Source organism: Giraffa tippelskirchi, chromosome 9, assembly GCF_054371585.1.
Source record: "Giraffa tippelskirchi isolate mGirTip1 chromosome 9, T2T-mGirTip1v1.2.pri, whole genome shotgun sequence".
NCBI classification, from domain to species: domain Eukaryota; kingdom Metazoa; phylum Chordata; class Mammalia; order Artiodactyla; family Giraffidae; genus Giraffa; species Giraffa tippelskirchi.
This window is the reverse complement of record NC_137283.1, coordinates 127,561,997-127,578,217: the sequence shown is the minus strand read 5'-3', so window position 1 is coordinate 127,578,217 and position 16,221 is coordinate 127,561,997. Positions and strand designations below refer to the sequence as shown.

At 37.3% G+C, this 16,221-nt stretch overlaps 1 protein-coding gene across 14 annotated transcripts in view; it reads left to right on the top strand.

Annotated features, from left to right (window-relative positions):
- Positions 1 to 16,221, top strand: part of ORC3 (origin recognition complex subunit 3) — a 68,383-nt gene that overhangs the window by 1,910 nt on the left and 50,252 nt on the right. For 8 of the 14 annotated variants that reach the window (XM_081528588.1, XM_081528587.1, XM_081528584.1 and 5 more), the window contains exons 2-7: positions 401 to 455; positions 3,486 to 3,583; positions 5,670 to 5,814; positions 10,868 to 10,972; positions 12,370 to 12,521; positions 14,571 to 14,701. In XM_081528588.1, coding sequence (XP_081384714.1) covers positions 401 to 455; positions 3,486 to 3,583; positions 5,670 to 5,814; positions 10,868 to 10,972; positions 12,370 to 12,521; positions 14,571 to 14,701 — 686 coding nt within the window. The remainder of the gene's footprint in view (positions 1 to 400; positions 456 to 3,485; positions 3,584 to 5,669; positions 5,815 to 10,867; positions 10,973 to 12,369; positions 12,522 to 14,570; positions 14,702 to 16,221) is intronic. The other 6 variants (XM_081528586.1, XM_081528592.1, XM_081528585.1 and 3 more) reach the window with 2 other exon arrangements.

The window sequence follows — 16,221 nt, the reverse complement described above, 5'->3', positions numbered from 1 at the left end:
TTAATTAAATAATGAATATTTCTTTAGAGATGGGGAGGTATCAGTATTTTTTATCATCTTGATTTTCGTATTAATGTTCTTTTCTCACTAGGTTTTATAAAAATGGAGCTTTAATGGGTTTAAATTTCATCAGTTTTTATTTTCTTTGTCTCTTAGATTAGGTCCCAAAGAGTAAAATCAAAGAAGAGCTTCCCATGGGAGGGAGGAGAAAGAAGTGTTTAATTCCCTTGTTGTTTAAGAATTTTCCTTCTATAATTCAAATTGAAGAAAGATGATTTCTTAGCACTTTAAAGAAATGCCTTAAAAAAATCTGTTTATTCATAAAATACTATGTTAATCAGATTTGTCTACTCCTTGGCTGCTTTGACTTTATGCTGTTTTTTCTCCGTCTTTTTTGTAGGGTTGCTTTGTGTTTAAGCCAAACTTCAAGAAGAGAAAGATCTCTGTGCCAATAGGTAAAATGTCTTAATATGAGATTTGTTAGTTTTCCTCCCTCAAGTCTGAACTAACCTAACTCTTAATGAATTAGTAATTCTCTTGCCTAAGCTTGCTTTACTTACCATGTTGATATAGCAGTTAGGTTCAAGGCATAGGACAAAGTGGTAAGGGCACTGCCCTAGGCTCTAATCTAAAAGAGGATCCAAATGTACCTTCAAAAGACAAATTGAAATTTCCTTCAAAGGGTTACCGTTCTTCAAAAGAGATTGTCTTAAAAATCCCAGTGATGTCTTGGAATGAGGTAGGGAGAATTGACTGCAAAAATGTAAAAGAGATTTTTTTGAGTGATGGGTATGTTCTCTAGATAGGTTGGTTATGTAAAAGTACACACCTTGGTGAGGACATACCAAACTGTTAAAGGGGCATATTTTATTATTTGTAAGTTATACTTCAATAAAATTAAATTATTAAAAAAATACTGTCTTCTTCTATTTATATCCAAATATCTGTTTAGTGGTCAAGTTAGAAGACTTGACTACTTTAAACAAATTAAGATGTTGTTATCAGTCAGAAAATGTTTATTGCACTGGTTCTCAATTGGGGCTGCAGATTATAATTAGTTATTTTTACCTATTTATTTAGCAGTTCTGGGTCTTAGTTGTGGCACACAGGATCTTCATTTGCCACATTCGAATTCTTAATTGCAGCATATGGGATCTAGTTCCTGAACAAGGGATCGAACCTGGGCCCCCCACACTGGGAGCACGGAGTCTTAGCCAGCGGACCACCAGGGAAGTCCCAAGATTAGAATCACTTGAGGAACTTAAAAAAAAAAACAAACCTGATTTTTTTTTCAGTATAACTGTAGGTTCATGTGCAGTTGTAAGAAAAGGTGGAGAGAGTTCCCTTGAACTCTCACTCAGTTATCCCTGTTGGTAGCATATCTCGTGCCTGTAGTACAGTTTCACAACCAGCAGGCTGGCAGTGGTACAATCTGTCAACCTTATTGATATTTCAACTTGGGGAGTTTCTTAAAAACACTGATGCCCAGACCCTATCCCAGACCAGTTGAATCAGAATCTTTGGGAGTGGGACCCAGGTGTTTGTATTTTTTAAAAACTCCTCTCAGGCATATCGAGTATTTCCACTCAATATTCAGTACTATGAAGATTCATTCTGGTGGGAAAATTATGTGCAGTTAAGTATACTCATGCACTAATTTTGTATTAAAAAAGAAAAACTGGACTATCCTTTTGTTTGAGTGAGAAAATAAACAGCTCAAATACATAAAATTGGATTTTTCTAAATCATCACAGAAAGTAGACCTTAAAAGTGTTAATCCTATAGTTTGAGACCAGCTAGGCTTCCCTGGTGGCTCAGTCTGTAAAGAATCCACCTGCAATGCAGGAGACTGGGGTTTGATCCCTGGGTTGGGAAGATCCCCTGGAGAAGGAAATGGCTACCCACTCCAGTATTCTTGCTAGGGAAATCCTGTGAATAGAGGAGCCTGGTGGGGTACAGTCTGTGGGGTGGCTGAGAGTTGGATACGACTGAGCAACTGGCACACACACGTGTTAATTTGTTTAATCCTCTCAGCAAACTATGAAATAAGTGTTAAACTGTTATCTCTGCTAAAGTATATGAGGATACTTAGACTAGAAAGAACTTTCTCAGTGATAGTGCTAGCAAGTGGCAGAGCTGAGATTTGAAATCAAGCTGATTCCAGAGCCTGTGGTCTAACCACTACTTAATAGTGTCTCTCATGAGGCAAGTTTTTGCTTAGAACTTTTTGTGTTGAATTTCAACTGTAACTTACTAAGATTTGTTTAAAGATTTTTAGTATTAGTAAAGCTAATATGTATAATTGTGTAGTTTGAATTTTGAAGTACCTGAGATGTTTTTTGTTGTTGTTGTTATATATGTGCTATTTAAAGCCAACAGATACTGTTTTAATATGAAACTCTTAGGGGGAATTGACCCTGATTATAAGATGGAGCAGAAATGAGGAAAACAAATCCAGATTTTAGCACTTGCTTTCGCTAGCTTTAGTTCTTGAAACAAATTGCCTGAAGAAGTAGGAAGATGCTCTGCATTCCTCACCATCTGTCCCTTGGCTTGAAGACTCTTGGGCATATATAAAAAAGAAGAATGGTACCACTCCCTCGCCTCAACATTGTGTGGATGACTGCACATCCTATAACACAACTGGGCCAGAGCCAGAGAGGGAGAGAGGGAGGGCCAGGCAGCAGCACTGTAGGGGATGTTCACCCGAGTAAAGCATCTAGAGTGGGAACAAGAAGGAATCTGTCAACAGTGGGAGCTTATCTTCTTTAGCTCCTCTTAATACTTTTTGTTTTTCATAGATGTACGTGTATTGGATTATGATATAAATGTGTTCCTTAATATGGATCATGGTTTAAAGAGTTTGAAAACCATTGCAATAAATAGTATGTTGATAAATGGCTAACCATTTGGAGGAAAACATTCAAAAAGGATGTAAAGTGCAGACTAAATAAAAGGCTGTGCTATACTATTTAAGCTGAACAAAGAATAAGAATAGTAGCAGTTACATGAATGAGAATTAAATGAATGAAAATAGAAAAAGAATAGTAGCAGAAAAATGAATGAGAATCATTTCGTAAAGGAGAATTAAATGAATGAGAATCATTTAATAAAGGAGAGTTCAAATACATGAAATATATGGAACCTTATAATAAGAGCAAATAGAGAAAATACATGAATACTAAATGTATATACCTCAAACCAAAACCATTAAATAAAAACTATTAGAAATTTCAAAAAATGTTAGAAATACAATCAAAATTAAAAAGATTTTTTAACTTATAAATACCATTAGTATAGTAAAAATATAGATATAAATAAAATTAAATATAAAGGATACTGAATGTTACTTATTCTAAAATATATGTATTTCTGATGTTTACTAAAAAATTCAGTCCTATCACTTCCTGTGTGATTTTGCACAGAGATTTCCTAAGTGTTACCATGTAAAAAAGAAACTGACTGACTTCTTTCTGTGTTTTTAGAGGACTATTTTAATAAAGGGAAAAATGCATCTGAGGACAGTAAGCTTCGCTTTGAAACTTACCAGTTAATATGGCAGCAGATGAAATCTGAAACTGAGGTGAATCCCTTTTATTTTTTTAAATAATTTAACATTTCTTTAATATCATAAATCTCATGTTTGTTGGCTTCCCATTTTACTTTCTACCAATTTATAAGAGTATTGATGACATATAGTTAATCTTGGTTAAGCATAATATGTATATCCTAAAACAAACCAAGGAAATCAGTCCTGGGTATTTATTCATCAGAAGGACTGATGTTGAAGCTGAAACTCCAATATTTTGGCCACCTGATGCGAAGAGCTGACTCATTTGAAAAGACCCTGATGTTGGGAAAGATTGAAGGCAGGAGGAGAAGGGGACGACAGAGGATGAGATGGTTGGATGGCATCACCGACTCAATGGACATGAGTTTGGGTAAACTCCAGGAGTTGGTGATGGACAGGGAGGCCTGGCGTGCTGCGGTTCATGGGGTTGCAAAGAGTCGGACACGACTGAGCAACTGAACTGAACTGAAAACAAACCACAAGGCCCTTGTTTAAAGTATTAAGCCTAGCTTCATGTATTGGGACATATGTTTACAGTGGTGGCTCCTAGTGCATAGGCCCTTTTCATATCTTCACTACTTTTAAATAGTGGCACTCTTTTTTTTTAATTAATTTACTTTAATTGGAGGCTAATTACTTGACAATATTGTGCTGGTTTTTGCCATACATCGACATGAATCAGCCATGGGTGTACATGTGTCCCCCATCCCAACCCCCTGTCCCACCTCCCTCCCCACCCCATCCCTCTGGGTTGTCCCAGAGCTCTGGCTTTGAGTTCCCTGCTTCATGCATTGAACTTGCACTGGTCATCTATTTTACATGTGGCAGTATATATACATGTTTCAGTGTGAATACTGGCACTCTTTAAATTATCCTTTCAGTTACACATTTAAGAAATCGAGCTAATTCTAAACTACTTCATTCTCTCATCCCCTTTTTCAGTTACCATGTTCTTAATATTTCAGCTCTGAAAAGTTTCTCCACCATAGCAAATTCGTAGATGTGGGGCCAGCGTCTTGAGGCGACTTGTTTTGTTCGACCACACAGGATTGTATTTCTTGTTCTTTTGTGTCTTTAGGGGGCAAGGTTATGTACTTCCAGTTTATTACTGCTTCCCACCACCCTCTATTGCTTTACGCCTGATGGCTTTGTGCCTTCCTGTATTCTGTGGGACCCTTGAAGCAATTTAGATTTATGGTTTCTAGTTTAAAAAATCTTAAGTGGTCGTAATAGATTGTCATCGTATCCGCTTAACTGATGTCCCTGCCTCTGATGTCAAACCCTTCAGGTCTGTCACTTATCTCTATGCCACCATTGGCCAAATCCCATGGGGCAGATCCAGCCCTATGCCAGGCTACAGGGGTTTTCCAGCCCCACTACCAGTACAGCTCCTATGATCCCATCTAATCTGGCCTTCACAGATTAACCAGATTAACCCTTCTTAACCCTGATTTAATTGTACCTCTGCCCCGAATCCCTTTAATGGTTCTCCCCACAGGACAAAATCCTAACGCTTCAACATTAGATATTTATTTCCTTGGCCTGGTCCCTTGAGTGTTTTGTCCAGTCTCATTCCTGGCCACTTCTCATGTTCTTTATGCTTAGCTATGTCTTTGGTTCCCCAGATGATTGGTGCTTTCTTCCTTGCTTGCTTCTCCATTGCCGATTCCCATTCCTTCATTTTTTTTCATCCACCATCACCTGCTCGGTCCTTTGGCTCAAATATATTACCTGCTCAGCTTAAGTTGGATGGTCCTACCTTTCGCATAGATTGCTTCAACAGTATAGGAACAGTGTATCTTAATTTAATTGTAAGTGTTCTAGCTCAATTCTTCTCTTTTCTTAGGGAAGAGATTCTTTCATTTGTAAGGTGATTAGAAAATGCTCGTTGAATGAATAAATGAGATTTTTTTAAAGGAAAGAATCCAAAACACTATTCACTGGATATTTAAGGGAAAAAAATTTTTAATTTCATCTAATAATCATTTTACATGTGATCTTTGGAATTCAAATTATGACAGTTTTCTTTCTCAGACTTGGAAAGATGTATCAGATTACTGCTAAAAATAATTCGTGAAATTTTGTGTTTCCTTTGTAGCGACTACAGGAGGAATTAAATAAAAACCTGTTTGACAGTCTCATTGAATTTCTGCAAGCATCTCATTCTGGGCTCCAGAAGAATTCTAAAGACTGGAGCTGTCAAATAAAACTCGGAGAAATTCCAACTGCTGCTCTTGTTCTAGGTACAAATTGGTGTGTTTGTATTTTGTAAATAGTGGTTTTGTTGTTGAGAATAGTAGGGAATCACCTGTTCTGTTAAACTTGTTTTGTCTTTTTCATTTGTATAAGTACATTGATCAAAGTTTGCATACTTTTACAACCAATTAGGTGTTCTTACATTAAACATACATCTGTAAATTAAAAGAAATTGACCAAGGGTTAGTTAGTACCCTCCTCACCTTTTTGTCAGAAAAATGAAGGGGCAATAAATTTGTATTACTATTACTCTTTCTTCCTTAGTTATTTTAATATGAGATTTGAATTCAGTAAAAAACTGTCAGTATATTGATAAATGTGACTTTTATATTTTTTGAGTCATATCTTCAGTGAAATTACTCTGACCTTAATGTTATTTCCCTGTGCTTATTTTTAAAAATTTTGTATTGTAATATTGTGTTAATATTAACTGTTTGGAGGGGGAGGTTGGATGAAATATATATGTTACTTTCAGACTGAAGATTGTAAATATTTCAGGTGCTTAAGTATCCATCACTAATATCTCATATTTTTTTTTGACATTCGATAGATGTTTATTTATTTTTTTTTTAATTTTACAATGTTGTATTTGTTTTGCCATACACTGACATGAATCCACCATGGGTGTACATGTTTTCCCCTTCCAGAATCCCCCTTCCACCTCCCTCCCCATCCCATCCCTCTGGGTCATCCAGGTGCACCACCCCCGAGCACCCTTCATCATGCATTGAACCTGGACTGGCGATTCGTTTCACATATGATAATTTACATGCTTCAATGCCATTCTCCTGTATCATCCCGCCCTTGCCCTCTCCCATAGAGTCCGTAATACTGTTCTGTTTATCTGTGTCTCTTTTGATGTCTCGCATACAGGGTTATCTTTACCGATTGACTAAATACCATATATGTGTGTTAGTATACTGTATTGGTGTTTTTCTTTCTGGCTTACTTCACTCTGTATAATAGACTCCAGTTTCATCCACCTCATTAGAACTGATTCAAATGTGTTCTTTTTGATGGCTGAGTAATATTCCATTATGTATATGTACCACAGCTTCCTTATCCATTCATCTGCTGATGGGCATCTAGGCTGCTTCCATGTCCTGGCTATTATAAACAGTGCTGCGATGAACATTGGGGTACACGTGTCTTTTTCAAGTGTGGTTTCCTCAGTGTGTATGCCCAGCAGTGGGATTGCTGGATCATATGACAGTTCTATTTCCAGTTTCTTGAGGAATCGCCACACTGTTCTCCATAGTGGCTGTACTAGTTTGCATTCCCACCAACAGTGTAAGAGGGTTCCCTTTTCTCCACACCCTCTCCAAATATCTCATTTTAATTAAATATCTGGAGTGCAGGATGTTGGAAAAAATTCTTTGGAATATTAGCAAATTTTCTTCATTCCTTTTGAAAGGAAAGTTGCATTTATTTGGATTCCAAACATACTCTTCATTGTATTTCCAATTTATTATTTATTCAAGGTATTTATATTAGTGAGCTCTCAGATAAGAAATTAATTCTGTTATTTAATACTGCCTCTAACACTGTTCATTACCTAAATATTATTCCTGATATTCAGGGCAGTACTTCTCAAACTTTAATGTACCTAGAAATAATCTCCAGGGATCTTAGTAAACACAGATTTTTATTAATAAGTCTAGGGTGGGGCCAGACATATTTGCTGGTTATTTAAGCTTGCTCATTTCTAACAAGCTTCCAGCTGAGGCCCATATTGCCAATCCCAGGACCACTCTTGAGCAACAAAACTCCAGCGAATGGTTGTTGTAATGCTGTGGACCAGTTTTTCAGTGCAGTTTTAATTTTAAACCCCTTCCATTTACTGATGACAAACTGAGGCCTAGTGATGGCTGGCTTGTACTGTTGGGTGTTTAGTTTCTCTCCTGCCAGGTTATAGCAGTTGGAGGTAGAGTGGGGGAAACACAGTCAAGAGGGACGACCTGATTGATGGCTGCTGTTGTTCAGTCGCTCAGCTGTGTCCAACTCTTTGTGACCCCATGGACTGCAGCATGCCAGGCTTCCCTATCCTTCACCATCTCCCGGAGCTTGCTCAAACTCTTGTCCATTGAGTAGGTGATGCCATCCAGCCATCTCATTCTCTGTCCTCCCCTTCTCCTCCTGCCCTCACTCTTTCCCCGCATCAGGGTCTTTTCTAATAAGTCAGCTCTTTGCATCAGGTAGCCAAACTGTTGGAGCTTCAGCATCAGTCCTTCCAATGAATATTCAGGACTGATTGCCCTTAGGATTGACTGGTTTGATCTCCTTGTAGTCCAAGGGACTCTGAAGAGACTTTTCCAACTCCACAGTTCAAAAGCATCAATTGTTTGGCACTCAGCCTTCTTTAGGGTCCAACTCTCACATCTGTACATGACTACTGGAAAAACCATAGCTTTGACTATATGAACCTTTGTCGGCAAAGTAATGTCTCTGCTTTTTAGTATGCTGTCTAGGTTTGGCATAGCTTTTCTTCCAAGAAGCAAGTGTCTTTTAATTTCATGGCCGCAGTCACCATCTGCAGTGATTTTGGAAGAAGAAAAAATCTCTCACTGTTTCCACCATTTCCCTATCTATTTGCTGTGAAGTGATGGGACCGGATGCCATGGTCTTAGTTTTCTGAATGTTGAGTTTTAAACCAGCTTTTCACTCTCCTCTTTCACTTTCACCAAGATGCTCTTTAGTACCTCTTCGCTTTCTGCCATAAGGGTAGTGTCATCTGCATATCTGAGGTTATTGATGTTTCTCCTGGCAATCTTGATTCCAGCTTGTGCTTCATCTAGCCCGGCATTTTGCATGATGTACTCTGCCTATAAATTAAGAAAGCAGGATGACAGTATACAACCTTGACGTACTCCTTTCCCAATTTGGAAGCTGTCCATTGTTCCACGTCTGATTCTAACTGTTGCTTCTTCACCTGCATACAGGTTTGTCTGGAGGCAGGTCAGGTGGTCTGGTATTCCCATTCCTTGAAGAATTTGCCACAGTTTGTTGTGATCCACCGTCAAAGGCTTTAGCGTAGTCAATAAAAAAGAAGTAGATGTTTTTCTGGAATTCTCTTGTTTTTTCTGTGATCCAGCAGATGGTTGCAATTTGATCTTTGGTTCTTCTGCCTTTACTAAATCCACCTTGAACATCTGGAAGTTCTTGATTCATATACTGTTGAAGCCTAGCTTGGAGAATTTTGAGCATTACTTTGTTGGCGTGGGAAATGTGTGCCATTGTGCAGTGGTTTGAACATACTTTGGCATTGCCTTTCTTGGGATTAGAATGAAAACTGACCTTTTCTAGTCCTGTGGCCACTGCTGCGTTTTCCAAATTTGCTGGCATATTGAGTGAAGCACTTTAACAGCATCATCTTTTAGGATTTGACATACCTCAGTTGGAATTCCATCACCTCCACTAGCTTTGTAGTGATGCTTCCTAAGGGCCACTTGACTTCGCACTCCAGGATGTCTGGCTCTAGGTGAGTGATCACACCATCATGGTTATCTGGGTCATTAAGATCTCTTTTGCATAGTTCTTCTGTGTATTCTTGCCACCTCTTAATATCTCCTGCTTCTGTTAGGTCCATCCATTCCTGTCCTTTATTGTGCTCATCTTTGCATGAAAAGTTCCCTTAGTGTTTTTTTGAAGAGATCTCTAGTCTTTCCCATTCTATTGTTTTCCTCTATTTCTTTGCATTGATCACTTAGGAAGGCTTTCTTATCCCTCCTTGCTATTCTTTGGAACTCTATTCAGATGGGTTTATCTTTCCTTTTCTCCTTGCCTTTTGTATCTCTTGTTTTCTCAGCTATTTGTAAGGCCTCAGACAACCATTTTGCCTTTTACATTTCTTTTTCTCGGGTATGGTTTTGATCACTGCCTCCTGTACAGTGTTAGGAACCTCCATCAATAGTTCTTCAGGCACTGTGTCTATCAGATCTAATGCCTTGAATCTGTTTGTCTGATAGATGGTTGTGTGATAAAGTCAGGGGTCTGAGGAGAACATTTTTCCAGTTAAAGACATTGTTGATTATCAAGTAGACAAATCCATTGTTTTAAGGAACTAGTGTTAAATAGCGAATGAAGGCAGTCAGTGAAAGATAAGATAAGCCATGTTTTATTAAACTCCCAACTTTGTTCAGAGATGCATTATCACATTTGTAGGCCATAATGCATGCTAAATATCATTTTGATATCTGTACTCAGAGGATCAGAAATACATCCATTTAAAAATAGCCTGCCAACATTTTCATTTGTTTTCTGGTAAAAAAAATTTCTTACAGGTGGTCTGGGTAACTCTGAACTTTTTTTTTTTTTCCTTCCAAGCAATTGAAGTTTTACAGTAGCAAGTCTCAAGCTGTTTCCTGATGTCTGCTATTGGAACCTGCCTAAGCACCAAGGCACTGTCTAGAAATCACAGATTGTGACATTAGGGAACTTATCAGTGGATAGAATTTTTTTTTCCAAAGTAGTGGGGAGATGGCCACTCATCTCTGATACTGCATGCAGGGCACCAAAACTGATTTGTGGAAATGAGAACCAGGGATACAGTAAATTCTTAAAGAACCTAAGGTTTTAATTTATTTTTAGACTCTTCCCTCAAAAATCAACATAGCATGACTTATCTTTTATGTTTTGCTATGATCATTTAATAGTATTCATGTTTGGATTCTCCTCAGCTGTTAAGTTAGGGTCACACTAAGGGCCTTATTTTTGAATGATTATTTTAAAAGCTCTTTATGAGTTTGAAATTCCTCCTAAGATGTTTTCAAGGGTCAACTACACATCCCCAGTAGTTTTTTTTTTTTTTTTTCTTAAAGAAAAGTTGTGTTAAATACCTTTCCTGACAGGTATAGTGCATGCCTCTTTGTATGTGTTTTTAATGGAGATCTTTTCATTTATGCAGTATGTTTTCTTAGTTTCTATTATTAATCATGTTTTGAAAATGTTTTAGTAATTCACTTGGCATGTAAAGTTGCTTTTCTTATTGTTAAATTGTTAATAATAAAAATGATGGTATAATATTGGTTTGTTATCCCATAGGTGTGAATGTAACAGATCATGATTTAACACTCAGAAGTCTAACAGAAGTCCTTCAGAATAATGTCACTCCTTATGTAGTCTCATTGCACGCTAAAGATTGTCCAGGTAAAATATAAATGCTCTAATAGCCTTGATAAGATGTTACAAGTCTTCTCCATCCTTTTCTGTCTCTCGCTTTCTTATCCTTTTTTGTTTGTGGGAACAGCGTGGCACTACACTTTCGGCAGGATGAGGTTTTTTTGGTGCCTCTCAGAGTAATCTTGACTTTTGCAAGACTCTTGACCACTTTTGTTCAGTTTATTCTGGCCCCACCCTTACCATATCAGCTTCACTACTAGTGATAGTTCAGACACTTCCCAAGATGTGTTCCTGAAGCCAGTAAAATTTTAATAAGTTGGACAGTTTGGAACAGGAAGTTGAGAATTGAGGACTGAGGAACTCTTATTTAGCCCAACAGAAAAGAGACTACATACATAGGCTCATGTTTACAGCCTCAAATCATTGTATCATCCCATTTTGAAAGACCACCATGGTCAAAAAAAAAATAGTCTATTGCCAGAGCTAATCTCGGTGGAGCCATTAAATCATGAAGGATGTGGACACTAACAGAGTCAGATGTGCTTATATTTGGACTGACAAAAGGGCTTCAAGTGGTTATATTCATGTTCATGTACTATTTGAAATTAAGTAAAAGTCCTTAGGACATCTTTAAAATGTCTGTAGGAACTTCACTGGCAGTCTAGTGTTTAAAACTGCACACTTCCATTGCAGGGGGCATGAGTTTGATCCCTGGTCAGAGAACTAAGATCCCACATGCCGCACAGCACGGCCACAAAAAAATTAAAAAAATGATTATAAGAAAGAGTTTAATCAGTAAAATAACTTAGGTAAATAATACTGTTGATCTCTTTTTAGGGCCCTTAAAAACCTTTTGCTGTCCATTGTAATTTAAATGTATATTATTCCTAATATAATTTGTAGTTTTCATGTTTACACATTTGCTTAGGTAACACTTTTATTACAGAAAATAAATACAAACTTTCTCCTAGTATTAGTCTGAATTAATAAAATTTAAATATTAAGGAGAGGATACTGCTGCTGCTGCTGCTAAGTCGCTGCAGTCGTGTCCGACTCTGTGCGACCCCATAGACGGCAGCCCACCAGGCTCCGCCATCCCTGGGATTCTCCCGGCAAGAATACTGGAGTGGGTTGCCATTTCCTTCTGCAGTGCATGAAAGGGAAAAGTGAAAGTGAAGTTGCTCAGTCGTGTCCGACTCTTAGCGACCCCATGGACTGTAGCCTACCAGGCTCCTCTGTCCATGGGATTTTCCAGGCAAGAGTACTGGAGTGGGGTGCCATTGCCTTCTCCAAGTTAATATGTTAAGTGTTATGTTAATATTAAGTGTAGGAAAACACGTTCTACTGAGATAGTGATCAAAAAGTTTCAGGTGTCTTAGATTTGTTTTAAGGGAATATTCTTTCTTGTGTTTTATATTCTGTAGATATGAAACATTTTTTGCAAAAGCTGGTCTCACAGTTGATGGACTGCAAAGTAGATGTGCAATCCAAAGAAAAAGAAAGTGTTCAGGTCACCCAGAAAAATGTACATTATTCAATGGATTCTCTTTGCGCTTGGTATATGAGTGTCACACAGGTAAATGTAAACTGACTTTTTTTTTTTTTTTGCCAAGAAATTGGCATATGATTGAAGAGGCTTGGAATTGTAGTGAACTTAGTACTGTTTTCATCTAATAAGGATATGTTTATGGAGCACTAGGAAGCTAATTTAGTAGTAGCTACTTATTTTTCCTAAGATTACTAGAATCGAGAAGTTTTCTTTTATCGGTATGCAGCCTAGTTCCTGGGAAGTGTTTAGTTTCTTACAGGGTCATTTTATTTGTGGGAGAATGTCATCTAATGACAAAACAGCATCAGGAATTTGTTCTGCAGATTCTATCTCTGTGACAATGGCTTTAACTTTAATATATTATCTCTTGGGTTCCTCGTTGTTTACTTTTGTGCAGTGGAACCATGCTTTCAGTACCCGTTGTTTGATGAGGAATAGTCATATATATATATATATTCGGTTGAGTTCATTCGCTCAGTTGTGTCCAACTCTTTGCGACCCCATGGACTGTAGCACACCAGGCTTCCCTGTCCATCACTAACTCCTGGAGCTTGCTTAAACTCATGTCAATCGAGTTGGTGATGTCATCCAACCAGCTCATCCTCCTTCGTCCCCTTCTCCTCCTGCCCTCAATCTTTCCTAGTATCCGGGTCTTTTCCAATGAGTTAGTTCTTTGCATCAGTTGGCCAAACTATTGGAGTTTGAGCTTCAGCATCAGTCCTTGCAGTGAACATTCAGGACTGATTTCCTTTAGGATGGACTGGTTTGATCTCCTTGTAGTCCAAGGGATGCTCAAGAGTCTTCTCCAACACCACAGTTCAAAAGCATCAATTCTTCAGCGCTCAGCTTTCTTTATAGTCCAACTCTCACATCCATGCATGACTACTGGAAAAACCATAGCTTTGACTAGACGGACCTTTGTTGGCAAAGTAATGTCTCTGCTTTTTAATATGCTGTCTAGATTTGTCATGGCCTTTTTTCCAAGGATCAAGTGTCTTTTTAATTTCATGGCTGCAGTCACCATCTGCAGTGATTTTGGAGCCCATAAAAATAAAATCTCACTGTTTCCATTGCTTCCCTATTTGCCATGAAGTTATGGGACCTGATGCTATGATCTTCGTTTTTTGAATGTTGAGTCTTAAGCCAGCTTTTTACTCTCCTTTTTCACTTTTCATCAAGAGGTACATACACACATATATATATACACATAATGTATACATGTATAAATCTCATGTGTTTCATGTTTGGAGTTCTCAAGGAATAAATGCTCTGTAAGTAAAGTATGTTTAACAGGCAGATAATATAAATAGAAGTTTCATTCTACCATGACATCTCTGGTGAAACTGAATAACCTAGATGATTCATGAGTAACTGCACCATAAAAACCACAGTCTTAGTTTATGATGCTGTGTAGTCAGATAGTATGGGAAAAGTTACTGTAGTAACATTTTCTGCTGAATGTATTGCTGAAGTCATCATAAATGAAGTTTGTTTTGCACTATATAGGGATTAAACTGGTTCTAATGCTTACCAGAATATCTTAATTTGATCCACAGTTTGTTTCTTGAAATCAAATACTGCCTGAGATTTAGGTCAGAAATCTTTAAAAGTTGAGATTGGATCAGATGATGTTTAAGATGTTTTTCAACTTGAAATTTCACAGTAGTGGAGCAGCAAATAGTGTTACTCATTACAGTTTTTAATTAGAAACACTGGTTCTCCCCCTAAAGCAAAGCAAAATATAACATTCTATGAACAGAAAAATCAATTTTATAGAAAATATTCTCTTCTCCCCATGCTCTTCCTGTCATTTTCTCAGATAGCAGAAAATATAAATATTTCATATGAGTTATAGATTCTACTGAATTTTTTTCTTCTTGGTTATTATTCCCATGTCAGACACAGAATGATTCTGGTAATAACTGTTGGAATGAATTTCTCTTTATTATGTGGGAGAAATAAAAGAAATAATGTTACTGTGAGATATGAAGGACAATATATCAACTTGTGGCATTATAGCATTGTTTGGGTGGTAAAGCTTACTTTTAACTCTTTCTTTCCACCACGGCATGAAAGAAGACAGACTCCAAAATGCCAAGAAAAAAGAGGACTTGTAGCCAGTGGAAGTCTCCTCCTGTTGTGCTTATCCTAAAGGATATGGAAAGCTTCACCACAAAAGTACTCCAAGATTTTATAATTATCAGCAGGTAGATGGCGTATCTTCTGGCTTTTTCACGAAACTTTTTATTAAGAAGACTTATAATTTTTAACTCAAAAAACAACCTTTTGCAGAGAAAATGCACAGCAGTTTAATCTTCATTTTGATGCTAATGGATTGAAACCAGGATGGTGTCAAATTGTTTATAAAATTGAATGTTTAAAACCTCCTATCAGATTTTCATGTGCTTTTTGATCCAAAAATGATACTCAAAAGACAAGTTAGCCAGTTTTTAATTAGAATGATAAAGCAGAATGAAATATAGTTTCTCTCCCAAGGTTGTCTGTTTCTTATTGCCCACTAGATGGATAAGCTACTCCAGGTTGAGCTATTCTTGTTGTCTTATTTTCTGATATCTATCCACTTAGAAGGTCTAAGTTACATATGTCTCTACTGAGCAAGGAATTTTTTTTAAATAACATTATTTTATATGGGTTTCTAATGAGAAACAACTTTTATGATCTTACTGGAGCTTCAAGACAATCCTGTGAGACTTGGAATTAAAATGACTAACCCTGTTTAAACCCAGTGACATGCTTTTCTCATGGTACATTTTTTCCATGTAATTTATATTGGCATCTTCTGTATGTTAACTTGCATAATAGTTATGGCTACATTTGCCTAAACCTATATTGTGTGAGAATCTACTAATATTAATATAATTCTTACTTTGATAGCCCTTCCCCCACCCCCAATTTGAAACTAAGATTTCCAGATTCTTAAGACTTCTCTTAATGTTGACACTGAACAGATTTAACATGCTGAAAAAATGCACAGTACAGAATAGTGATATAAAAGCTATAGTTTTTGGAACTCAGACTTGTGACCGCTTGTACTATCGAAAGTAAGAAAGAAAAACTTAAGCAGTAATAGAATTCAACTACTTTATACTATGAAAGTAGACCTGCATACCGGTCTGAATACTGAGAAGCAGTAGCTAATAGGACGCAACAAACAAAATCATCAGCCACGATACAGAGAGCTTTGATCTAGAGTAGCCCTAAGGAATATTGCTGCTGTAGTCTGTGGAAGTCATTTGTGTTCATACTGGTAATGCTAAGAATAAATCATGTTCAGTAAGTTTGAGTTAAGAATGCAGGGAAAGGATGTAACATTTTAAAATTATGTCCATTAAAAATATCTTACATGTTTTTAAGAAAATTTTTCTAAAGCTTAGCTATTATGGTGGGATGACATAGCGTGTAGAAATGTCCATAAATTAGTGAGCTTCGTGTCACTGAACTCTTAGGCTAGATGTCTAACCGTGAGAAAGACTGTAGGTGTGGCTCAAACTTTGGATGAGAGTTTGAATAGTATCTGACACTGCTTTTAACACTTGATTTTGTATAACCTAAGAGGGAAGCACTCGATCTCTCTGGACCACCATGTTCTTACTGCTAAAGTGAGAGGATCTATTAAATAGATTGATTTCAGAGCTAAAATGTCTGGGAAATAGCTAGTTCTGTGCTGCCGTAACAGAGGGAAATGAGTGACCTAAAATTTTTTATT